The sequence below is a fragment of the Atractosteus spatula genome, chromosome 15 (assembly GCF_055471065.1).
Source record: "Atractosteus spatula isolate fAtrSpa1 chromosome 15, fAtrSpa1.hap1, whole genome shotgun sequence".
NCBI lineage: Eukaryota > Metazoa > Chordata > Actinopteri > Semionotiformes > Lepisosteidae > Atractosteus > Atractosteus spatula.
The window spans coordinates 10,368,653-10,396,638 of NC_142720.1; the positions used below are offsets into that span (position 1 = coordinate 10,368,653).

General features: G+C 37.1%; 1 protein-coding gene across 1 annotated transcript; it reads left to right on the forward strand.

The window, feature by feature from the left end:
* The first annotated feature begins 1,801 nt into the window (after positions 1 to 1,801).
* Positions 1,802 to 27,986, forward strand: LOC148820007 (uncharacterized). Its single transcript, XM_088934187.1, has 15 exons — positions 1,802 to 1,949; positions 10,749 to 10,849; positions 11,277 to 11,406; positions 12,973 to 13,022; positions 13,759 to 13,867; positions 15,229 to 15,387; positions 15,858 to 15,975; positions 16,628 to 16,698; positions 17,068 to 17,208; positions 17,847 to 17,935; positions 21,315 to 21,497; positions 21,882 to 22,078; positions 23,754 to 23,883; positions 26,946 to 27,127; positions 27,866 to 27,986. Exons 1-15 carry the CDS (start codon positions 1,802 to 1,804, stop codon positions 27,984 to 27,986), a joined length of 1,929 nt encoding a protein of 642 aa, XP_088790313.1.

Genomic DNA, 27,986 nt, shown 5'->3' on the forward strand with positions numbered 1-27,986 from the left:
TAATGTGGACTCACAGAGAACAGGAATAACTTCCATAGGTTAATTGTGTTTTTCAAGTATATTTGTTTGTGTTAATTAGATCTTTTTTTTCTATGAACTTTCTTGGGCTTTTCTGTTAAAAACACAGCTCACAGTTGGCACTGCTCCTGCTTTTTGTATTTGTCTGGTAAATAAACAGCAAATTAGCTATGCGCCTTTGGTTTTCTACTGTATACTACAAGACGGAGAGAATTCCTCATGGAAATGTTCTGCAGTCTAATTAGATGAAAACTGAAGTGTGAATTTAGATGTATATAGACTGTGCTCATTATTAAGTCATTTATTGCCAAATTGAAAATACATCGCTAGATAAGTAACACACAATTTTCTTTCTTGCAAGTTACTATTTATCTTAGTTTATGTGCAATTAAAAATCTTGCTCTTTCTATATATGAAAACATTAATGTAAGTATTTTGTATTAAGCTATCAACATTTGTTTGTTCTTTTGTTCATGAACTGTTTTGCATATGAAAGCCTCTAATTAGAAGCAACATCTATTTCAGGTATTCATCAGATTCAAAGCTCATTATATTTTTTTTCTACCCCACTGCTAAGCAACAGGTAATATTGATGAGCTGTGCATGCAAGGCACACAGGCTCGGCACATTTCAAGACCTACACTATGATGATATAGATGGATATCACCCTGCTGTTGGGATTGTGGATTTTTAGATAAAACCGTAGGACAGAACACTTTTATTTTTGGTGCTTGCAATTCTGAGGTCAATTGGTTTGAACCACCGTAAAACTGTTAAGAAAGAAAAAAACACTTGTTTGCTATGTCAAGAAGGCATTCGATCACCTCTGATGAGCCCAGTGGGCTGTGTTGTCAGCGGTGGTCTTGGAGGGATGGTACGTTAGGCAGAATCTTCTGTTGCTTCTGTCCCAGAACAAGGGGGAGCTCCCCTCCCTATCAGACCAAAAAGCAACTTCAATGTTTCAAGTCTCCCATTCTGGAGAGCGATACGGGCGTGGTTCAAATGAAGCTGGAGACAGATGCTGCCTCTCAAAAGTCAGTTCGGGATCTCGGTACAGAAAATCCCAGCTTCTCTATTACAGAGGACACGGCACTGGAGGAGAAGAGGTCTGTTGGACGCTCTGTGAGTTCAGTGTCTTCCTCCCAGCGGGCCAGGCAGAAGAAGAAGCTCACTCCCTTATCTTCCCTTCCCCTGCAAAAATGTTCTTCCAAGGGTGGCAAGACTAGCCTGTGCAGTGATGAAGAATCTGAGGTCTTATTCTCGAAAGGTGGGGGAAGTCTTCTCACACCTCCCGTGATCAACCTCATCCCACCAACCCCTTCAGATGTGATCGACGACGACCAGTTCTTTGACATCAACTCTGAAGAGGAGAGTGTTACCAACACTTCTGGCTGCGCGTGCATGGACAGTGCTGGACGCCATGTCGCGGGGGACCAGCAGAGCTTAATGGGAGGAACCGATCAGACCCAGGCTTCCCAAGAAGTGGATCCAAAGAGCAAAGGCCCATTTGGGAGCTCCATGTTTATCTTTGAACAGCATGTGGACAGACCCGCAGAAGGTCTGGAAGTGAAGTTGACCTCTGAGCCTGAAACAGACAAGTCAAGCAAACTAAATCTCCTATGGAGCACCTATCAAGTGGCTCCTCTTCCTGAGTATCCAAGAAAAAGTATGTATGATATCTGTCCGTGTTAAGCTCAATGCAGCTCAATGCCTGTGTTATACCGTAGCTAGAACCCATGATAGGTTTAAAGCTAACTTTCTGTTTATATACAATTTGATCTTTATGACTATTGCATTTCTTTACTTTACTATCAACAAAAACAGAAACAAATTCAAGCAACCTGTGTTTTATTGTTTGCTTTTATCACCATTTATTCCAGGAAGCTTCAATGCCGGAATAAATTTGCTCCAGTTCACAGAACAGAATCTTGGTAAGTTGTTTTGTAATGTAGTAGGATTGTATAAAGGCATCTACTACATTCAAACATTTCCTTCTAACCTTGCCATACATTATCACACATATCATAAAGTACTTAAATAGATCTTACAGTACATAGTATTGCAGTATGAGTAGTGTTTTGCATTTCTTGTGCTTATCTTACAACTAAATATATGCCATTAATATATCAATTAGCAAATGTTGCATCTTCACTAGATGCCAATTTAGCAAAACTTATTGATTACCCTTGATTATAGTATAATTCTTTGTATTATTAACCATTATTATTAAAAATGACATACTGTAGATGCAATTTCTGTACTCTACAACGCTAAGGAAAATTCAGTGAACCTCTAAGTTTGTTCATATTCTTGTATTTTTTAGACAAAAGATTATCTGACTGAAGTAACACACAAAGACATTAGATGTATTTAGATTATTTAATCAACAAAATGATTTTACTGTAACTGTCCTGTAACTAGCATCTGGTTCAAGGAATTTTTGCCCATTTTTTCTAGAACTGTTTCAAGTCATGAGAGCATAAGAACGTTTATAACCGTTCAAGGCCGTTCAGTCTGTCTAGCCTGTTTGGTAGTTGTTCTAAGGATCTCATCCAGATGTTACTTGAAAGAAATAAAGATATTGTCTTCAACAATATGGCTTCGTAGCTTGTTACACACTTCCTCTGGTTATTCAGTGTCGTTTGAGGGTTTACTTGCATGAACATTTGGCTTTAGGTCCTGCTATAATATTTCAATGGGGTTTGGTTCTGCACTTCGACTTGGTCAGCCCAAAATGCCTTCCAACAAAAGATATCATCCTAACCACCAAGTGGGGTGGTGGGAGTATTGTGGTTTTGGGCTACTTTGATGCCTCACAACGCGGACAACTTGTCACTGATGGAACTATGACTTTGGTGTTATATCAGCATATTCTGGGGGAGCACGTCAGGCCATCCATTCATCAGCTGAATCTGAGCCGAAAGTGGGTCATGCAGCAAGACAGTGATCCTAAACACACAAGCAGATCTGCAGCAAAGTGGCTGAAGAATTCTGGCATTTTGGTTTGGCAGATACTCAAATACTCAGCTCTGTCACTAGTTTATGTAGAAGCAAATTATCAATAATTTAAAAACTAAAACACTTCCAATCTTCAGGAATTCTGAGTGATGCCAAGTGGTTTCTTTTCTTTTTTTGTGAACTATTTGGCAAAGAAAACCGTCTGTAGTTAAAAAAAAACTATTTATTAACCAAAATGAAACAAACATCACAGAAAAACTACTATTTAGTAACTGCTTTGTTCAGTTGGATCAGGTTTCAGGCCTCAGTCAATACACAGTCAAATATCTGCACTCCTAATTATAAATATTTGGTTAAAACCATACAGTACATATACTGGAAAGGAGACAAATCTTTTTATCTGTGAAAAGTAACAGATTTTTCAAAAAATAAATAATCCTCTGCAGACAAGCTGAAACCAGACTGATGATTAAAAAGGCAACAATTGATTGTATACAAGAATGCACACAAAACATATTAATGTTTTTAAGAAAAATGAAATATTTTCACAAATGTGAAAAATTCAGATCCTTTTCCTAACTTTCAAGTAAGTTATTTGAGCACCAGTAGTCAGATACTGTATCTTATTGGCCTATGTCTGTTAATGGACAATTGAAGTGGTGAAGATACAGTACATTACGTGTAATGCAGTGTCCAGCTTCTTAAAGGGGAACTGCAACCCTATTTTCATATTTTGGGGTTAGAAAGAATCAGCATTGATGAGTGCATTTCAAACCACATTAAAAGTCAAATGTACACAGTAACTTGTGAAATCTCTGATTCACATCACAAAATAGATTAAATTTCAAGTGGTGCACAGCACCACATCTTGAAATTGAATCTGATAAACTGACTTCTTTGAATAAATAGCAGAATTATATCATCAGATTTATTGGCAGCTAGCAACCAAATGAGCTGGATGATCTAAATGGCTCCCTCTCATTTGCAGCGTTTCTTCTTATGTTCTTATGAAATACTGAAATGTTCGTACTACTCCCGTCTTCCTCTCTTCTTCTTGGATGTGTATCTATTTAAATACTCTTTCTCACTTCTGGTTTGCTAGAATGCCTTGTGATCATTGTTATATTATATTCTGATTGGTTAGATTGCTACATGCTGACTCCATCCAAGTTGCTAAAAGCAGAAGATTGTAAAACCTCTTGTTAACCCTGCCATAGAACATCTGCATGCTGAACACTTCATACCTAGCACATAACAATAATAGAAACACAACATTATGGCTTCTGAATTAGACATCATTTAAAAATAACTTTATTTAGCTTTATTTTTTTATAGTGAATAAAATAAAAGCAGCAGGTGGCTTTCATGGAGTATGCTTTATTACAGCTTGGTTCTCATCTTTCAGACGTAGTGATACCAAAATCGTGATGATAAAGCTGAGCTGGTTTAAGAATCAGTATTCCAAAATTATAAGAGGACAAAAGTTAATAGTAATTTATGATTCAAACAACTTCTGTGGTTTTTCAGAAGGCTTTAATCTCTCCTTTGACTAAGTCTGAGCACAGTCTCCCCAAAGTTATGGTCACTGCTGAGACAAGATTTCGTTGTACAGTATTTTTCATTTGTGGAAGAAGAGACCCTAGCACTAAGATGCTTTATTTTTTCCAATATGGACAGCAACTTAATTTGTTGTCATTATGTCATTATATTTATTTCAGACTCATTCTCCTGGCTATCAAATTGCTAGTGTAACCTAACAAGACATGAAAGTTGAAGCCGACAAATACCCATGGTTTTCATACACAAAAAAAAGAGGTGTATCACTGCTCTCTCACCTGCAGAACTTCAAGTCTGGTATCAACCACTATTAGCATTTTAATTATAAATACTTGGCAAATTTCAAAGCCCTTTGATCTCACTAGAGCTGTCAGTCAGGACTTTTTCAAAAGCGCAGACTCTGCTTCTATCTCTTGATGTTCACTATTGTTTGGCGAGTGAATTTATGCCCTGCTGTTCACAGAGATAGGCTGGGAGGCTGAGAAGCAAAACTGCAGTATCAGGTACCATAGCTTTAGGCTCAAAGGCAGCCAGCCAGTTCTTAAAAGCCCCTTTATTCACCCAAAAACCAAACATATTTAAGAAAAATGAAGCAAAGAAAAAAAAATACTTTTTGGTTTGTTTTTAGTTAGCAGACAGGCACTGCTATTTAGATTAAACTATGAAAACAGGACAGAAACTTAGAGTAAGTCACCTCCTCGACATGTGGGACATAGAGCTCAGATGTATGTCATGTAATAGCTGGTCTGTATAATCAACCTGTGTGATGGCATTTGACTCCCTTTCTGGTCATTGTGCTTCAAATCCCCTAGTGCCACTGAATGCACCATTCCCAGGAATCAAATTCAGGTCCCAAATGCACTAGCTATGCAGTCTCTATTCATCCTCCACATGAAAAGCTAGCTTTAAAAAGGAGATAGAATCTCACAGTTGGGCTCACTTTTTGTCTTTCATGAGAAGGGGGTATAAAGAAATGGGGCTATTAATAGGAAAATGAAATAACAGCCAAATAAATTATTTCGCAGAATGAAGTCAGCTTTCTTTTTCTTCCTTCCCTTCCCAGCCTTTCTCTGTCTGTTCCCTCGAACTAATTTCTAGCTCTTTTGAATTTGTATGTGCACGTTTGACATTGCAATTGTCACATTAAATGAACAGGTTTCTCTTCTCTTTATATGTGAGTCTTCTGATAGGGCATTACAGTATATGAATCATAGCACCCACTGTGAAAATGACATTTTCAGTATATAATTAAGGTACCGTTGAGATAATTTGAAATGAGGGCATTAAACATGCTTTTTGTTGTACAGACTGCCATTTAACTTTTCCTTTTCATATGCTGCCATAGAAACAGAATAAATTGTATTGTTCTGTAGACTTGTCTTAGGCATTTCACATTTTGCTGAAGTTTGATTACCATCTTGGGAATATTATCCATGAAAATCAATCTCACAAAACTGCCTTTAAATGAGGCTACATTCCAAACAATGCACAAAGGTTAATGAATAATATGCTCACTGAGTCTTGGTCCAAAAAAACCGATTGTTGTTTCCACTTATAGTCTAAGAATTCTCTATATCATCTCTAATCATAATAAGAAAAAATACTGTACAGACCACCAATGACTTTAAGTTCATTCAATAATGAAAACAAACACTGGCACAAATGTAATTGAGATCTGTCACTGTCTGGCATCCCTGCCAAAAGGAAAACTCAGTCCCCCCATTTTCGGTGGAATTGTAAATAGGTCTTAGCTAGCTTTTCTCTCCATTACACTAGTTTTCCTCACCAATGGAAAATAAAGTTTGCATAGACTACACGGAAACTACCATCATACTCTGTCTCCTCATGTTTGCTATAAACCTCTTAATGCAAAGCAACATTACTGATCGCCAACTCTAGGATTCCTGTGGCCCATGTTTAAGTGCCAAACCCCCGGATCTGTTTGGGAAAATTCCTGACCAAGAGTCTTGCTGTAAAAAATAAACAGAAAAGTTTTGATGACTACCAAAAACGCTTTTATGATAAACTTATTTTTATATTAATGTTTATGACTAATAGGCATCAAGAGGCCTCAAACACTTAATTTGATTAATTCTTTCAATTTTTGAGAAGTGGGAAAAAAAATTAAGTTGGTCAAGTATCAGTAAATACTGTGTTTACAGTTGTTACAGAAATAGTAAGTGTATTAAGCAATAGAAAATAACACAATCCAGTACTAGGACACTAGTTTATTTTTTTCCTAATTGCAGAAATTTATTTAAACTAACATACTTCTAGAAAGGGGTTCTTACATTCTGCAGACCTTTAAAATGTGATATTTTAACATGAAAACTAATAAAATAGTGCTTGTGATAACAGATTATGCTGTTAAAGATCAAGGTGAATTTTTGCTACTGTTAAAGATTAGGTTTCATGTTAAAGGATTTTTTGAAAGTTTAAATAAATAAAAGTATTTGAAAAAAAGCAAGATAGTGCTTATGCAGAAGATAAAATATCCAGACAAGACAATCAACAGATATATTTTTAGTTTTGTGTTTTTAATTTGTTAAAAGGATAATTATTTAGTTTATTTTTAATTTTAATTTATACTTTAGGTTCAGTTAATCAACATTTTTGAAGACGTTTGAGCGCAGTTTGCAAGTGTGAGATGTCCCCACAAACAAAATCAAACAACAGTAACAAAACATCACGTTACAATTTTTACATTTTTACAATGTTTACATTTTAACAATGCCAGTGTTGTGTGCTGAACAGTCTCACTATGCACATGCATTAACAGTCCAATGACATTACTCCATGTCATTTCGGGGTCACAAGTTATTGGGAGAAGCCTACAGAAGTCAGAACACTGTGGTCCAGTTTTTAAAGGACCACAGCTTCAAGACTCCACACCATGTCCTCCTTTCTTTTGTGTTATTATGTCACAACTTAGCTTTAAGCTTGAGCTGCTCTCCTGCACATTATGTTTAGAAACGTGCATGGAGAGCAAATCCAGGTATGGAACAAACACAGGTGTTTCACTTACTGTACATCAATAATACACCGTATAAACATCTGAAAAGGCCTCTGCAGTTGAAGCATTGTGTTTCTTCTCTGTACTTTTTCTTTTTACTTTTCAGTGTAGAATTAACCTTTACTTGTTCCTACATACATAAATGATGAACTTTATGCTCTTATCATTACAAAACCTGTTATAAAATAACCTAATGAAAACAGCCTTTGGAGAGCAAAGGGGCTTGATGCCAGTTCAGTTTCAGTGGAATGACTATCGTCTGCAGCAGCAAAGCCTTGGGAGAGGAAAGAAAACCTGACCCTGTCTCCTAAGTACAGTAGATGCACTGGACTGTTCAGGAAATTCACTGGCACATCACAATTACTGTTCTGTATTGCAGCCTTCAGCCCGTGATGTAGACATTTCTAAAAACTAGGAGTGGGGGAATGAAATAGAGGAATTTGCGTTAAAGAATTAGGAGAAAGGGTTGCAGGCTCTGGTGATCCTTAGTAAATTCCCAAATGCAATAAGTGTAAAACAAGACCATTGTAAAACTCAAATACTGTTATGAATCAAACTCAAATGCTAGATGTAATGAAGCAACCAGGCATTACCCTGAAACAACAATGTCCGTGTTGTGTGCTGAAAAGTGTCTACGGTACCTCCTAATTAAAGGCTGTCTTCTCTTAACAACCATGGCTCCCTGAATAGGAATGCAGTCACCACCAATAGGGAAGTTCCGTGTGACCTTTGCTGACTGACCTTTGCTGAGCTAGTATGCCAAATCCGTCCAAATGGATCCTACCATGTCACCCTGGTCTGTTCTTCTTTGTCTGAAAAGAACGGGGCTGAAGTGGCTTAATCTATGCCAGTTTTTGGCTGTAACCAGAGACCAGCTGAGAGCAACCCATAACCTCCTGAGATCACATTTCTTTTCATGGAGGGCTGTGAAGACAACCTAGTGTTTCCTTCCAGAGATAGACCTGTCCATCACACCAATCTCTCCAGTGGGGATAGGTGTACCCGAACCCTTGCAGACAGTGGCTGGCAGCAAAGTCAACAGAGGTCCTGCAGCTGGAGGGGTCTAAAGAACCTTATAAAACCTGAGTGATGGGCTCGAAGCTTCCTCTATCCATTATAGAATACAGTATGGTGAATATAGAGGTGAAGTTCACCATCATCCAGGGAGCTCTATTACAGAGTGCCCAAAAAGCAGGCCTGTAAGAATACTCATTATATCACTTCCTTTTTCTAAAAATATACTGTACATGCATTGACAGAGTGATGAATTTCTTCCATTGCTCACATCCTCACATTGAGCTACGCTTTAAAGCTGTTAAACAGATAAAAGGTGACAAATTAAAATGGATGGATAAATGCTGCCTCAACACTTCCAATGAAATAATTCTTTGTCAGATTGTACAGTAAGTGACCAAAATAATGAATGATTAAGAAATGCTACAATTTCCTTGTTAAAATTTCATTGTGATTAATATGTTGATTACATGAATATTGTGAATTTGGAAATCCATTTAGATGCACTGGATAACTCAGGTGAAGTTTGAACGTCTTCAAAAAATTAGTCCTAATCAAAGCAAGTTTAAAAATGGTAAAAGCAGGACACAAAATATACGTGAATTGTTTTTTATGTGAATGAAATACTGAGTGTCATGAAAAGGAGTTTTAGTACTGATCAGCTAAAGCTTTGGCTTTATTAGTGCTATTTAGAATAGCACTTAACAAACCCCCACAGTTTCATTGGAGGACATCACATGCACATGCAGTGAATGAGTCTGCTTTCTCTAAAGAGTATACAAAATTCCACAGCTGACAAGTTAAACCAATTATACTTCTTATCTGTGTAATGTAAATTCCTCATGATGTCAAACAGTGCTTTTTAGAAATCAGCTTCAAAATGCAAACCATGTGTTTGGTATATGATACCCAATACAGTTTTACAAACACGTCAAAAGGTCTTTTATTTTTTTTGCTTGTTTCACAGAAAACTGTTGAAAAAATAGCTGGCTTGGAGGAAAGCTTAAAAAGACTATTTAAGTATCTTGTCTCAAAATTGTATTTAATTGTATTTTATTGAAGGTGTATTTAATTTTAAAACTCGTTTTTCTAGCAAGTTCTAGAAATAAAGTCCCTGACACATTATACACCAAAAATCAGTATGGTAACAATTTTGTGTTATAAAAGTAATATAAAACATAATTAGTTCTGTGTCAAATTTTATCGTCTTTCATTCTAATTCTCCAACTTAAAGGCTTAAATTGTACATTATTTAAAGATTAAAAAGGTTTTTGTATAATGTTTTTATTAGTAAAAATGAGAATTCTAAGATAAATAAACTAATATTTATCTAAGTATATCTTATATATACTAATATGCTAGCTATTGGAGTTACACAAATTGCTAAATATAAAAAAGTTCAATGAGAGATGCCCAGCCTATGACAGTATTATTTGTGTTTGTTTTTGGCTTTAAAAATTATATCGCATTTAACATGTTGTTAATCCCCTTTGTTTTGTTTTCTGTATGAATATTTGATTCCGTTCTCCATGGGAAAAATGCTTTGTCAAATGTTGTGCCACTATCAAAAGGCTAATGTGCAAGTCAGTGATCCTCATGTGTCACCTACGATATCTGCAGTGTAAGGGTAGTCATGGCTTAGTGACCGAGCAACAGAATATGAGAAAAGGCAGTGTAATTGATGGCTTTGGTCCCAAGAGAGAACAGTGTGTTTTGTGGGTTATGGTGTAGGCCTCAAAAAGGTATTGACATTAATATAATGCAATTGTGTGATTTTTTTCCCTGGCTAAACATGCTTTCTTCCTCGTGGGGCTTTTTCTCTAAACTGAGCCAAATAAGTTGTTGAGTTTTTTAAATGATGTTTTTTGTTTGCTTTTTCAATCATTTCAATTACTTTATCTTTTGTGTTACATTTGAAATCTGAAAACCCAAGCTTCCCGATTCTGACATTCTGCTCCTGCTCCATTTAATTGTTTCTATACGAATAAAAATATGCAAGCCTGAAGTTTATCTCAGAAGGGTCTGAGGGATTTAAGCAGACAGTATCATAATTCAGTAGGAATCTGCAGGGCACCCAGCCTGCAGCACTAAATGCTCCAGAGCAAAGGGAACACATTTCCCATTAGAGTTCCCTGTGGTACATGTATAGGAAATGATCTGTTCATATTATTATACATTTTTTCTGCAGATGACTTGAACAGCAAAGACCCAAAGACCCACGAGTTACTGAAGGCCGAGCTGAGACTGCTTCCCCTCAGCACTAAGATGGACCCTTTGTTTTGCCTACGAGTAAGACAAGCATTTTCCTTGGTGGAGTAAGGGCTCCAGCCACACAACTGTGTGCTTTACTGCCTGCCTGTGCTCAACTTTTTTTCCAATTTGAAATTTTTTAAATAGAAACCTCTGTTTACCAAAAACTTTATTTTTACATTTTCTAATCAAAATTTGGCCTAGTGATATGTTAGAAATCATATCTCAAGAGATAGCAATACAGATCAGCATAAATATTTGGAAAGAGTCTGGTTTGGATTAAAGTCACTGTTATAAAAAGCAAGAAGGGTATAGGGACATTTATTACTTTTTCCTAATGCATATACTGTATACAGTACATATAAAATATCAGTTTATAAAGCCATTATTGATGCTGTAATACTGTAGTGCTGTTGAAAACTGTTCAAAACCCTAACCCATCTTTGCATACTATGGTTTTCTTTAGAAACCAGCAGCTAGAACGTGCAGTTTGGGAGATGTTGTGTCAAGAAGTCAGACTTTTGAGATGCTTAGAAAAGGTAGAGAGTCCAGGCCAGAAGAGGAAGGATCGCCACGACAACGACGGGTAACTGTGGGTAAGAACTATGAAAAGTAACTTCGGTATCTTGCCTCTTGGTGTTCTCATTTAAGCAGCAGATATGTATCAGAACAAATAACATTGGCATTCTGAATTTTCAGGGGCCTCTCCTTGCTTCTTGGAGAGATACTGCAATAATATGGCACTGTCTCCTCCTGGAATCTTGTGGAGATACAGAGCAGTTGGTAGGATTGTAGGCTAGTGCTTGTAAACGACATGAGCTCAGATCTGACTTGTGTCCAGATCATTTAAAGGCTTTCTTAGAGAAAATCAACATTCCCATTTTTGGTGAACAGTCTTGGGACGTTGTTACTGACTGGCTCATTTCAGGAAGGGAGCCCCTGGGCGGAGGGGTGGAGTGAAGGCATTTTATTGTTGTTAAAAGGTGATGGGTCAAGGCTAGGGGCTTGTTAGGAAGGTGCTGTGGGAAATTTACCTTTTTTCCCATTTCTGTGTATTCTGTTACAGAAAAAAAAACTCTGCAGCTGTAATTGTTGTGTTATTGTCCAGTAACTGTTATGCTAGCTGTCCTAATTGCATCTGAGTGGCACTAGTTCACAGAAGAACAAGCTGGGCTGTTCCTTGGGTGTAGCACATATTACTTCCCCTATTGTAATGCTTGGCTCCTTTAAGCTGAGTTGTAGCCAGATGCTCCTGTGCTAGCAATGCTGTTGCCAGGATCTCCCATATAGGCCAAATCTGTTTTTAATTTCCGACACCCCATTTATTAATGACCTTTGTGTCTGCCCCTGCCTCTCCTGCGCTCCAGCAGTTAACAAGGCTCTGTAAGAGACTTGGTGGGTCCTCACAGCTGCATCCTGCCTGGCTGTGGCTGGCACAGGGATCCGGAGTCCAGACAAAAGTGTCATGTTCCCTTTCTCCTGTTACCCCTCCCTAGCATCACCTAGCGGAGATCTGACAGTGAGCCAATTCTGATCACAGTGAGCGTTAGTATTGTTTCATGTCTTGCCTTTTTAACCTGCACTTTTAAGCAGGCACAACAGACTAAGCAGTTTTGCTTTATTTGTGTGTTTATCTTGTATGTTTTATTTTTCCTAGGATACAGTTTTTACAGATGCTAGCAACTGTTATTTGTGTATACACTAGGGTGGTGTGGAGTCTGGTATAAATCATGCTGCCTTCCAGCTTCAGAGTGCCAGGTTTGATTCCTGCCTTTGACATGTACCTGTGTGTATTGCCTGGTGTCCTGGCTTCATCCCACCTCCAAAGCACATGCTGGTGAAGTTTTATTGGCTGTTCTCAGCCAGGCTGTGCCCGTAAGGCCCAGTGAAGTTGTAACATGTATTTGCAATTGCACATACTGTATCTGTGACTTTGTATTTCTTTTACTGTTATTGATCTATCCAGATCAGATGGGCTCTTAACCTTCTCTCTAGTGCACTGGAACACTATGGAGCAATAACATATCATTTCAACACTGAGTTTCAAGATCAGTATCTCCGGTATGGTAAAATGACAAACAAAACATTGTACACAGTTAAACTATCCTTTCAAATAATGCAAGAAATGTAACAAATCCAGAACACTGTTTTGTTTTTTATAGCATCGTACATTCCTCAGGCAAAAGATCAGGATGGAATTTATTCTGGACAGGTAAGATTAACTAGTAAAACCACTCAAAAAGATCCCCTGTTAAGTACACTTGAACTTCAGAGACCATTGACACATAATAAATATTCGGACCAATTTGAATAGACTTGACATAATATTTTCTAGCATATGTAATAAACCATTACTGACTCAGTAACATCTGCAAGAATGTTTACAAGAGATTTTTTTTTCTCCAAACTGGATATCAAATATGTTGCCGTGTACATAATAATGTAGTAATTCGATAGCTAATTGTAAATAAGTAATTGTAATATGTTACTAAGACAGTATATTGTCCAAATAAATACTACTTTGTACTGGAGAGTGAGTTAATCTAAGTTTATAAAAATACTTCTTTTACATACATATCATGATATATCATGATTATAATGTTTTTTTTTATTTTAATTTACTAGAGGTTATTGATAAATTATCTTTATAAACAAATAAATTATTTATAAAGTTATAATAATCATGCAGCTTAGATTTCCATGTGGGAAATTAAGGGGCTTTAAGTCAGGTATATGGAGTGTTTTTTTATCTTTTAACCTTTTTATTTGTCCGGTTACATAGTGGTATTCTGACAACCTTTATAATCTGACAAGTATGAATAATAGTAATAATAACCCACCTCACCATGACCTTCATATAATTCTCTTGTAAGAGGAAGCTGTCAATAGGCTGTATTTGTTTTCAGTACCTACAGTATGTATTTATCTCACTCTGTGTGCTTGTGAAGCTTTGTTCTCCTGGGAAGAAAGCCAAGGCACTGGGGGAACTTGACACAGAGGAGACCTGCTGGTGGTTTACCAAGCTTGGGCTGCAGAAATACATTCCCTTTATCAGAGGTAATGTACCAAGTGACGTCTCGAAACTCTCACCAACCCCTTTTTTTAACACACTGTGTCAAAACTACACGTGACTTTAGACCCATTTTTTTTGTTGTTGACTTAATTTACAATACCAGAACAAACCATTGAAGTCTGCATAAACTGCCTTCTTTTATTCATTAGATTTAACCAGTTACAGCTTGCTCATTTTTTGACTAGAGGCTAGTACACATCAGAACATCAGCTTTCCTCCAAACAAATTTTATGTATGCAAAACTGACTTATGGTCTTAACGCTTTTTATTCATTCTCCTTTCAACATGCAAGCTCTGTGCTGTTACGAGACCAATCTCTTTTTGTATTTATATAAAATACTTGGCACTACAGTTAGACTGCCATTAATAACCAAATTTCAAACAACAACCATGGGAAATTCTTAGATTTTTCACAACCATATAGAATTTGTTTGCATAGTGATGTCTTTATAATACTGTACATGTTAAAGTAATATACAGTTATTCAGCTACATGGAAACCTTTGAGAGTGCATCTTTCATGAAGAAGAAACTCATTCATTGCTTATTTTGGTGTACTGTATATTTGTCTACATAAAATTTGCCACTTTTTGTAAGTTTTCCTGACAGTTTTCCTGGTCAGTTTTCCAGATTCTGATGCAAAACAGTGTGCTTGAAGACACATTGAACACAAATCTGATGTTTCATACTGTATGGTGATACTTACTTTAAAAGTATTAGTATTACAATCATTGTGTTGTCGAACTGTAAATGAACAGAAAAGCCCGGAAAGGAAACTGCCTCTTCATCTAGTCACACTGGCCTCTCATCTCTAAGTACAAAATTGGCAACTACGCTTATTCCCTTCATATTTTCCAGCTGTTGTTACTTAAAACCACTGAGTAGATTTCTCCCATAACTGACTTTGTGGGAATGAAGTTAAAATGTCAAGTCATCCTTATGATTTTTTTTGTATTTTTTGACAGCCTAGAAGTGCTCTTTGCAGATGGTGAAGAAAGCTTTGCGTGACCAAAATTTTGATTATTTGTTCCTTGCTATTCTTGGTATTGTAAGCTGTAGGTAATCCATAAGTTATTCACATGGCATCAGATCATCCCCTTGGAGTAAAACAAATATTATTGGTATGAGGAGAAAAGGGGGCTTTTTATAAAAAGCCTTCAACATGTCTTATTGAAAAAAGAGAAATCAGTCTGCATACTTTATGTATGTTTATGAAGAAATAAAAAAATCTCTGAGTTGCAGAAGTAAATGTATAGCACAAGACCATCATTCACCCTTACGTATTGTGTGTAGTATTTCATTTAGTGTTTAAATGTTGCTGTTGCTGTGCTTTCACATTTGTACAGGAGCTAATCTACGAGGGTCCCACATTGCTTCTATTGATTTGGAGATCCTTGATCTTCTACATGTGTCCACCCCAGAGGACAGAGAGTGTTTGCTCTCAGCTGTGTACCGTGAGCTTCATCCTCCGGATACAACCACCCAGGAACTGGATACACTACTGGGTAGAAAGGAAATTATGTTGTTGACTTCTGTCTCAGCTCTAGGGCAATCAAAAGTTTCATTTGCCATAAAGAATTTAGATAGTACCAGATTTATAAACAGTAACAGGATTTTCTAAAAACAATTCCTCACTGTATGCCAAGAATTCCATGTATTTAATTCTGCATACTTATACCTAAAAGCAAACTGCTTAATGCCATCCTGCACTTCAATTGCATTGTGTTGTTTTTTTTTGTCACAGGAAGAAAGCTGATGACTACATATGCATATTATGCTGCATGAGCTGCCACACAGATGATGGCAGATTTTTTTTTTAACTGCATGAAAGACAAGACTAGGATAACTGTTTCTGTGTTAACTTCCTAAATGTACTCTCCCTAAAACACAATTGAACTATGCATTGACGATCCATGTATATTTTTCAACCTGTTCTTTTCAGTAACCCTTTGCCTATGTATTGCCTGTTTTGTAGAGACTATAGGCTCATACAATGTTGAAAAATTCACAGCCGCATTAGTTAATCTAAGCAAGGCAAAGTCTCTGCAGTTTTCGGACAGTGCGAAAGCCATCCCTTGCCAGTTTCAGTTCAGGTGAGTTAGAACATTAAATAAATAATTTGGATTCACAAGTAAACAAGAGCTCAGCCCAGCCGAGGGCATTATTTATGTTGATCTCACCCTTTTGTTCAAGAAGCATGAGAATGAGGTGGGGCACAATTCAAGTGTAAACATGTACAGTGAAAGTATTAATATGATTTTAACTATAACTGATGTGAATTTCACACAAGTGGATATCGAAAACTGATGACTTTCAGTGGAATTCATGGAAAAAAAAATTATGTCTGAACTGAAGCACTGCTAAGTCAGTATGTCAACACACCTGAAGTATGTCTTCACACCTGAAGAAGGCTCCACGGCCAAAACGTTGTGTTCTCTTTCTTCTTTTTTTCAGCATGGAATAAACCTATTACTTGTTCCTTTGCAGCCTACGCATGCTGACGCAGCTCCCCACCTGAACTATGTCAACAAACTGCTGAGAAAATAATTGGCCAAATGGTCATTAAAAAACTATGGAGTTACAATTGTTGCTGGGCTATTTCCCGACTATACCTTTAAGTCAATACAATGTAATCAACTGAAGAACCAATTATTACACACTAGTTTCACACATTTGACATTATTTATTGAAATATATTTTAATATATAATTATTTTTGAATCTATGTGTTTTTAATATTCTTTAGTCAAAGAGGAGAAAAGGGACTAAATAGCAATATACAGAAGGATTCTCACCTGTTGGAATTCACTATAAAAGGTAAAAACGTCTTACTATTGAATGATGCCCATTGGAACACCTGTAGCCTACTAGAGTACAGTAGATTGACCAGTGGTTAAAGGTGGTTTTACTTAGCATACAGTATTGGCAATATGCTAAACGTTTTCATATTTGCTTTCATTTTGTGTATAGATTTTTTTTAAAAAGCCAGAATAGTTATAAAATTAAATACTCTTATTTTACTATTAGTAAGGATTTTTTAAGTAGCCTTTAAAATTAATTTAGTCGGGAAAAAAAGCAAAAAGTGAGACTATCCTCTTGGCAAAAAGGCTGATGAAATCATATTTGTGATGGGCATTGTGCAGTACATTAGTAATCTACTTAGCAAGGCAAAACTATCTATTTCAGCACTTGAGCAGAAAGTTCATCTCAGATTCCCTAAGGAAATAACGGTTGGAAAAGTAATTGGGACTTGCCTGAAGATGCTGGGGGTGGCTGAAAATAAAGATCTTTTCAGCCTAAATACTTTGACAGGAAAAAGCAAGGAAGGTAAATATTTACAGAACTGAACATGTACATAAATGTAATATATACTGTAGCTGAGTTAATCACACTGTGTATTCCTGACAGGTTTATCCAGAAATTGGATCCAGAAAACAAAAAAAGCGATAGGGTCCTTTTCTTTTTGGATGATTTGTTTCCGAAACTTTCTATGGCCTGACTAGAGACTGGAAACCACACTTTTGGTCCAGACTGGGAGCTTGTACTAAGACTTACAAAATGTCTGCTGTGATTTTGTTGTTTTTGTTTTTTTTCTAAGTCTCCTTTTTTCTTATCTGTTTTCTTTATACTGGTTTTTATTTTCGGCTGACTTTTAATGATCCACATACATGGAGTATGGGGTGGGATTGCTGTGCTTAGTGAGGGTGGAAGAGATGTGGGGTTTTTCTATTTGTTGTAGATGTTCTTTATTGTACAGTAGTTAGTTTTTGTCAGCTTGTTATCAAACAATATAAAAACAGTAACCTTAAAACGTTTAATCACTCCGCTTACAGTATGTATTTAAGTGCCTAATGATTATCCTGATATTTCGTCCTTACTTATTTGTTTTTATTGCTGTTCTTAACTTTTAATGATTAATTGATACAGTTTATTGGAGTAACAAGCACCTTTATTTTTTTATAAAGGCGTCCTTAATGAGTTTCCACCTGACAGGCAGGTTGGTGACTTGATAGATCCAGAAACGACGCATTTGGAGCTGCTCTTGTGTAAAAAGGTACCATTTAAATGAATAAACTTAATATTAATTTCCATAATTTATAACGACTGCATGCCCTTAACTGACACCATAAACCTAAAAGATGTTTCTTGTAAGATATTACATCTGTTTCACTACCACTACTTAGCTAGTTAGCTGATAAAGTGGAATTAGAAGTCTGTTTAATGTCTGTTGTGAAGAACAGCGGAAGCATGTGGGGTGGAGGCACAGTGGTTAACATTGCTTCTTGCCCTGGGGCTCTGCGGCCTGCAGCCTCTGGGTTCATTCCAGACCTAGGGTGCTTTCTACTTGGAGTTTGTGCAGTATGTGTTTGCCGGCGTTTCCTCCCACAATCTAAAGACATTCATAGATTAATTGGCTTCCAGGAAAACTGGCCCTGGTGTGAGTGTGTGTCTGTGTTTGTGTCTGTCTGCCTTGCGATAGACTACCGTCCTATCCAGGGAGCACCCTGCCTTGCGCCTGTTGCTTGCCGAGACAGGCTCAAGCTCCCCGGCGACCCTGGATTGAATGAAGTGATTAAAAAAAAGATTAATGGATGGTGGCAACTCAAAAAGTGAGACACACTATTCTATGGGGATTTCCAATTATTGTGCTCTGTAAGGACATTTTAGCACTGCAGATAGACACTGTAGGTTATGTTAAATAAAATGTTAATAGACATTTTATATTCCCTGCTTTTTGTTTTGCTTTCAATTTCAGGACCAATGATGGATGCTCCGTGTTTACGTGTTTTATTATTATCACTTTTTTATTCAACATACAGTTTGGTACTGTGGAGTAAAAAAAAAAATCCCTGTATTTAAACAGAGATTCACTACCTGTACAGTAACTGCAGCATTCATGCTTCAATCATGGTTAGTGGAAAAATGTGGTAACTGATTTCCTCAAAAGGCGTTCATCTTTCCTGATGGGCAAAAGACATTTTTCTCCATTCATCATTGCTACTGGCAATGATGCCTAGAATACAAATAAACAGGATTTCAGGGAAAGTGCTCGGCAAGCTACTCTTCGTTTTAATTATCCTTACAGCAGGGATTCTTAGTTCTGGTCCTGGGGAAGTCCTTTGTTATCAGGTTTTTGCTCCAGGCAAGTTATTATACACAGGTTAAATGATTTCATTTTCTGAGGCCTAATTTAAATTTGCTTTCAGCTCTCAAAAACCTAGGAGTGATTCATAACTGGTATCAGCCCTGCACTAATTAGTGAATTTCATTCAAGAGTCTATGCTGAAATGTGACCAGTTGGACAAACAGAAGAAAAAACTCAGTGTGGGATTGTCTGATACATTTTCATACCAACCTCTGTCTGGTCACCATAAATTGGTCACCTATTAATGAGAGTTGATGAGAGACTGCATAAAGTTATAGTTAGTACAGGCGATTAATGGCTTTGTTGGAACAAAAACTAGCAGAAACAGAGGTCCCTTAGGACCAAGACTGAGAACAATTTCTAACATTCTAAATGGTGTTTGAAGGGATATTAAAAACTGATTATAATACTATAAAGACCTTATTGATTTTGGAATCTAGAGCAAAGAAGGTCCCCTTTTTGAACTTTTCACATTGTAGTGGATGGGAAGCATGATTACAGTGACCTCTATAAGTACAGAGTGTTAGTGCATTTACTGTATATGTGGTGGTACATGAGGAGAAAAACACACAATTCTCAACTTGCACTTGGGTCTGACCCTTTTGTGTATAAGGACAGCTTGTTTTCCTGTAGTGTGGTGGATTGTAATGTTACTCCCAGTACCTCTCACTCTGTGTGCAGTGGAAAACATGCAAAGAATACATAAATCACAAATACATGAAAAATATCCTAGTGAATGCCCAGATTTGAACCACAGCCCTAACGAAGAAGTGACAAAACCTTGAGTAGTTGCAACCATCAAGCATGCAACATGCTGACAAAAATACTGTGGGTAAACAAAAACAAAGAATGACAGATTCCGAGGTTTGAGATTGGTTTACAGTTTATGCAGCTTTGGGATTCATTTTAAGCCTTGCTGATTGAAGTACTGTGTAATAATGTAGCTTGACTATCACAGACCACCAACAATGAAACAAATAGGAGTTGCATCCAAACTAAACATGGATTCCTTTCAGTACCTCCAATTATCCCTATTTGATTTTCTGGAACTGGATCTTCACATGCAATCTCTTCACTTTCCATTTTTCCTATAATATTTAAGAGGACATGTTTATACTGTGTTATTCCACAGTCCACATTAGCTTTTGTTCGAATTTGTTCGTCATACATGATTGTGTTATTTTGGTACCTGGCTAGTGTGAATTTCTTTCTATGCAAGCTGAATCCACACATATAGAAGATGTGTTAATAGCAAAGGCAGCACGGTGGCACAGTGGTTAGCATTGCTGCCTTGCAGCTCTAGGGGTCTGGGTTTAACTCTGGCCCAGTGGTGCTATCTGTGTGGCGTTTTTACTGTGTGTGTTCCCCGAGTTGGTGTGGATTTTCTTCAGGTGCTCCAGTTTTCTCCCACAGCTCAGAGACATACTGGTAGGTTAATTGGCTTCTGGGAACATTGGCCCTGGTGTGAGTGGGTACTTGCTTGTGTGTGTCCTGGGGTGGACTGGTGCCCTGTCCAGGGCATACCCTGCCTTGCACCTTCTGCTTGCTGATATAGGCTCCAGCTCCAGTGCCGGATTTCCCATTAGGGCCTACGAACTTTTTAGGGCCTACGAAGGAGGGAAACGCTAGTGCTTCACGAAAAACGAGCCGAAACAACACGCTTGAGATCGACTCTCAGTGCTCCAAATCAATAATCATACGCTTGTCTAGCGGCTGTTCTAGAAACTAGAAGTACCGAAGTGATGGTCGCTCGACTCGCTCCATCAATCACGTGGTTTAGCATTAGAATAGTTTAAAGTGCATCGTGTCAATCGACGTAATTTAATTGGCGTTTACCCCTCTTTTTGCTAATTTCGGAGTGAAAGTGCCTCAGGCCCACGAACACCAGAATACGGCCCTGTCTGGCTCCCCTGTGACCCTGAATTGGAGGAAGGGGTTAGAAAATGGATGGATGTTAATATCAGTTAGATTTAATATGTAGAAACTATATTTAATATATAAAAATATTTGTTGTTGTTGTTGTTTTTATTTATCAGCATTTTGGTATCCAAACCTTCATCAAAGCATTCATAAAAACCTGAGATGATCAATTAGGAAATGTCAAAATTGACACTTAGTTGTTCTCCTTTTAATAATTATCTAAAGAAAATTATATAGGATGTTGCTCTAATAGGAAAGATATGTACTTTTTATTATTGCTACTGTACATGCAGACAATTTGACAGACTGAATGATTATTTAATTCAAAGGAAGACTGTAACTTAATGATCTCTGTATTCTCATATAGGACAATACGCTGATGAAATGCTGTGGGTCAGAAGAGATCAGCCCGAAAGTAGAAAACAGAGAACAGGCTGATCCTTTCCACTCTGTCTGCAATCAAAACCAGCAGATGGATCTCAAAAACAAGGAAGACAAGAGAAGAGATTTAAGCCAGCAAGTGGACAGACTTCAGAAAGTCATTTATCAGGTGCACTGGTATACTCAAAACCCAAACAGAATTTCTACAGTCTTCAGTAATACCAAAGTGAATATTAACTAAATGCCCATTGTTCCATTACCTTAGCTTCAATTTAGTATCAATACAGCATTGCATACACATATGTATTGTAAATGTATATGCACTGATTCTTAGTATTTTCAGCTCAGCTTATTGTCCTTTTAACAATTTCATAATACAATATACCATTAAATACAGTATCAATATCTAAATTAGTGTGCAACCATTTGGTTTGGTAATCTGTAGTTTGGTTAACATGCCTCAGTTCTGCTGCCATCCACAATTATTGTACAGAGGTGTCACTTGGTTTTATTTTCATTCCTCAGACATGCTTGGCATTTCTCTTTTGCTTAGGTTCAAGGACTTCACCAGAGTCTGGCTTCTTTCTGTTCGGAACTCCGAGACACGGATGCTGAGGCTGATGTGGAAGGAATGTGCCTCAGTGACACTGTAGTGGGGCTTCGACAGACAGAACGGAAACTCGCAGAAAAGGAGCTGCTTGTCGGGACTTTGCGACAAAGGCTGAGTAGCCTCAGGGCACACACAAGTGGGTAAATATGTTCAGAACAATTCCAGTTCCCAAAGAAATGTAATAATACCTAGAAAAACAAATAACTGTGGATCACTATCAAGAATGTACTTAAGTGAAACCTTGACATTATAGGTTTGAATCCAGGCTGTGCTCATGCTTGTTTTTGCTGAGTATTCCATTGGCAGCGAAAATTCAAATAATTGTCCTCAAGGCACATTTACAGTACAAAGAAATTAGAAACTACTGCATTTAGACATAAAATTTGTATGAAGACATTATAAGCCTCATTAAGCTTACATAGCAAGCCTTATCTTGCTATTGAGCATTGTCAGCATACTGTGCTTAGACTTAGTCATATATTAGTTGAATGTACAACAGTTGTGATCTCTACATCTGGCAAAACAGTATGTCAGTATTAAGTTTTTTTAAAGCAGTTTTTTACAAACCCATGTGTTTATTAGTTGAAAGGATAACAGAAAACAGTTAACGAGACTTGACTCAAAAAAATCTAAAAAAGGCTCTTAGCCTACAGTTATATAGATAATGAAAGTTCTGTTTAATCTTGTTTAATGTAAAAATTTGCTTTATTTTTTTAGTTCCCATGTAATTACAGAATAACCCACAATCAGAAAGTGCAAGTCCATACAAACGTAATGACGTACATTACATTAATCATTTAATTAAACATTTAATTGTGAGAAACGCCAGGAATAAATTTAAATTCTTCCCCCGATTGTACAGTATGAATAAATCTATGTCATACCACCAAAGTCCCAAGGATCAGATGTACTCTGATGTCTGAGTAATTTTATGAAGCAGCCCTGACTGGGACCATTGAGTCCCATGGGCACATCTTCACTCTGAACAGGCAGAGGCAGAAATACGAAAGTTCAGTACCTGCCTTATCAACCGAGAACACAAATAGAAGGAGTCAGCAGATTTTGAAAAATTATATCCTGGCTATATCTTTGTGACCCTTGAATAATAAGCACCTAGATTTCTCAGTGAGATAACACAACAGGACGTTTCCTGGAAAGAAATTCCTTCAGACTCATACAATTCACCCACAGTGCCTTGTTCTGTCACAGTTTCCTGATTTTTGTTTTGTCACACCTTTTTACAACAGATAACGATACTTTTAGGGTAGAAATATATTAATTATAATGCATTCAGGAAATTAGGAAACATAATATATCTGATAAAGATTAATCAGCTTAATCACACGAACCACATTGGCTATCACAAAAGTTTAAAATGCACGTCTTATTTTTTACAGTGAACTCTTTTTAAATGGTCGCTTTATTTTTTTACATCCAAGATTTAGCTGCAAATGGGCCTGAAAAGGTGCACCCTGATTTCTCCATTACACACTGTTATGTAATGCAATTACTAAAGTGGCTTTACATCATGTCGCTTTAGTGTTTTTAGCTGATAGTGTTATTATCTCTTTTGCTGGTAGCAGTTTGAAGGTCAATTTATAATATTATTACCTGATCAGGGTGCTGACAACATAATGACTGTGCATTCTTTCAGGGAGTTACGAAAGATTTATTTGAAAAAAAAAATAGAAATAAGAGGGTTTTTGACATTTTAAGTTTAATTGCTTTTTACCCTCTCTATGAAGGTCTTGGTTAAAACAGTAGGTGGACACTGGAAATGATTTATCACACTGTGCTTCTGGTCTTTTGTTGAAGCCCCGTTGAAGTGCACCTTTTTGACAAGATGAAACTCGATTGCCAAATCTTTATGGAAGAGATCAACATAATATTTCTGAATCAGCAGATGGCTCGTTTGAAGTCAGCACATCAAATGTGCAAAGTCAAGGTAAATTTTTATTGCGCTCAATCAATACGTGTTGGTACTGTAGTTCCTGTTCAGGCCTGAGGCTGCACTCAGCTATCAAGTGATGTATTTCCTAAGCATAATGGGGATATATGTGACCTTTTAATGTTAATGTGTGAGCTTTAATGAACAAAACTGACTTTCTTCCAAAAAGCCACACACAGTCCTAATTTCTTTGCCTTTCTCATAATACAAGGTTGAATATACTATTTAAATAAACCTTGGGTAAACTGCATGTATACCATGATTGAAAGAATAAAATATAAACAAACAAATCTTCGAATATGCATATCTTTCTAGCTAACATAGCTCTATTGTATATGTCTTATCTTTATCACTTCAATACCTCCACTAACAGATTTATTTGGTTGCTTGCTTCAGAGTTTTCATCAATTTGAAATAGAAACACATTATCATGTACTGTAGTTCAATGTGCAGATGAAAACCTGCACAGATGATTACCTATACTATTACTATATATACTATATATACTATGCGAAAGAATATTTTTAAGTCAACTTAATGTTTTAACATCATCTTAAATCAGAACGCTTTTGTTTTCTCTGTGCAAAATTAATGAAAAAATAACGGACGTTTCTGTTTGCACTAGAAACAAAATCTGACCTGAACCAGATTTCTTCACAAAATCAAATTCTTTCTCACCCACTGAATTTTACTCAGTACTTTCATCCTCTCACAGAAGAAGTATGGGGTGCTATCAAAGAACACTTGCAGTTTGCTTTGAAATCCGTGTGTCACAGCCGAGCTCCTGAGCTCCTTTTAGGTGCCAAGTTTGTGGGAAAAGTCAAATGTTAATATTTATCATGTGACCTAATCAAGGTTAACGTACAGGTCAGACAGTAGAAAAAGCCTGAGAAATAATTCTGATCAGCCTAACCTTGCCAGACATTCATCTTCTTTCTAATAAAGAGCTGACACTCGTTTATTTTCTTTTTCGGTGGTGCTACCAGCTTTTGATTGAGGACAACAAGGAAATGTTTAATCATAATCTTAGTCTTTGTGATCTGTCAGAGCGTTAATAAAACAGTCTTTAAGAAAAAAACATACTGAGGAAATAAGCTTAACTGAGCCATTTGACTCATAAATCTCAGCTGCAAGCTACTTAAATTAAACTGGGGGATTTTCCCCCTCTTTTTATTTGTGATTATTTTATTTTTTGCCTGCTGTATTTTTGCAAATTATTTTTTTCCATGCATGGAATCTTTACCTTTATATAAACAGTATATTCATTTGACCTTTTCCTACTTAGTTATTAGTTAAGTTCTTTATAATGATAAGGAGTCAGATTGATAACCTGCAAATATACCACCACATTTTTCCTTAAGGCAGATCTGCCTCTATGGCACATGTGCATTTGAGGCATTTTTGATTTTGACATAGATCACATAAAGACAGGTAAATATCTGTGTGCATTCCTGCCTATAGGCAGATATTACTTGAAGACAGCCCTGCTTAGACAAAAGGGATCCATTTTACATTAACTAATATGAGCAACAGATGTACATCTTACTACTGCACTCAACATACAATAATAAAACCAATTTATGAAACTAAAACAAAAATGTGTCCTGATTGCAACACTTCACATCACAAATAACTGGCTTTCTAATATCAGATTGATGGAAGGATGGATAAAAAATTATGTTTGCTTAGCATCAATGAAAAGATCCAATCAGTCTTAAATATTTTCCCATACAGTAAATATTGAACAATTCTGCTTATGGATAACAATATTTCATGTGGCACACAGATTCTTCTTACATGCCACTCACTAAAACAACATCTGTTGTGCTTTAATTGTGAAACAAAAAATTGCAGTTCAATCAAATCAATGTGAATTGAAAATTAAACTGCTTGAATTGATTATGAATTCTGCTCCTATTCACCCCAGCAATGGCCTCCTTGAATAAATAACTTAACCATTCAGTTAAGATAGACTTTCAAGAGAGGCACACTCATAATCGGAAGGAATTCAGACGAAGGTGATATGCATTACTGGTGTTTTTAAAGAGTTATTTTCATGGAGATCTAAAGCAGGTCCAGCTTTTATGTTTCAATGGAGCCTTCCCAGTGACCTATGTGGAGAAATGGTGATAGCTTGGAGGCGTTCACACAGCTTTGGAGGAAAAAAAAAATCACTGGAATTCTGGACCTAAGTATTTGGAAGATTTTAAGCACCCCAGCTTAAGTGGTATTCTTTGAGAAACAAGAGTTCTTATCTCTCCCACTACCATATGTTCAATCTCGCCGTTTGTGTTTCCGAATTATTCATGAAACAAGTGATTTTTCAACATGAGCTAGGTAGTGCTGTACACATCTTTTGCACAGATGACTACATTTTATGTAGAGAAAGCAAAGGCTTGTTTGCATTTCACCGTTACAATTTGACCCACTGCATGAAAGCATCAGCTTGCTCCTACTGTAGGTTCAAAAGACTGCGAAACAGTGGCTTTCATACCAATGCTCTAAGAATGTGGTTGTTAATATTTCAGCACATATCATTCTGGAGACTGAGGACAGACTTAGAAAAACATCACCCGCGACACTAACTGACAGACAATGCCAACTGAACGCGAAGTGCTTGATTCCAGACCACAGTTAATTTGTTCAAAACCACAGTTAATTTGCTCTTGCCTGAAGTTTCAAAAGTTTCAAATGACCTCTTCTTTGAAGAGAAGAGCTGTAGAAGGTTTCTGGTTTATGACAAACAGTCATTTCAAGTAAACAAAGAAATGCTGAATCTGATGGGCCCACAACATTAATATGCCACCAGGGGCATTAGCAATGCCGTGCTTCCTTTTACTTGAAAAAGAATCAATTAAGGGCATGAATATATTCCATTAAACGCACAGCAACTGAAAAATTAGAGAACCCTATTCAAATCAAGCATCTGTAATTACTTGAGAATAAGATTATTTCACTGAGGTGAAAATAATTTCATGGCAGGAGGAGGTATGTTTGAGTAGACTGCTCTGTTTCTGCTTCATTACACCTTGTCCTGCATTTCCATGGTTTGGTTACAGGCCAGGGACAACAGGACGAGCTGTACGTTGGGCCAGCTGCTATCCCATCAGCCCCCAGCAGTGCTGTTAGCTATTCAGGAGACAGCGACCGCTGGCACTTATGGCTTCAGAGTACAGCTAAAAGAAGGGAGCGGACTTGTGGTTGTAGATGTTGGAAATTCCAAACTCTGCATGAATGACAGGTAATACAGGGCCTTCTAAGGATGACATTTAAATATTTGGAGTTACAACCTACCACCTTAAATCTTTAACAATCCTGGAAGAACTCAAAGAGCAATAATCGCACATGGATAAAAAATAATCAGTGCTTCCTCCTGAGTGGTTATTTTCCTTTGTAATGGCTACCATGGTAACAATCAGCAGAGGACAGCATAACAGGAAACCCTTTTAATACAGAACGTGATTCTGATCAAAAAGTGTATGAACCGATGAAATAAGAACAATGTACTATAGAGTACTACACATACAGTACCAAGTGCAAGGATATTATGTAAGGCTTTACATAACCCCTTCTTTCTTGTATGTTTTATGGAATAAAACCTACCAGCAGCTTGACCGTTTCGCTTTATTTGATGGAATTAAAAAGAAAACGTTTTTTATTCCTTTCAGGGAATTTGCCTTTGCCATTGCCCCATGGGTCTAGAAAATACAAGCTAAAATGATATGAACGCTTTTTTCCTCACAATCATTTGGGAATTAAGATTGTTTAATCCCTTTCCATGACTTTGTTCTTGCACTTGCTTCAAAGGAAGTTTCTATAAATCATTTGCGCACTGTGCAACGATTCATGTTTCTCAGGGGGCCATTGGCAGTGCTAAATTACTCTGTTGCTGCTGCAGGTTTAATAATGTTAAACTGTTACTCAGTGATTCAGTTACCACAGTTCTCAGGCCTTGTGTGTCCATCTGTTTCCATTTTAGATTGGTGGAGGTGAACGGGGTGAGCGTGGTGGATTACAGAGAGGAAGAGCTGAAGCCATTACTCAGCTGTCAAAGCTGCCTAATTGTTGTTCTGCGAAGGCCTGTCCCTTTCATTTCTTAG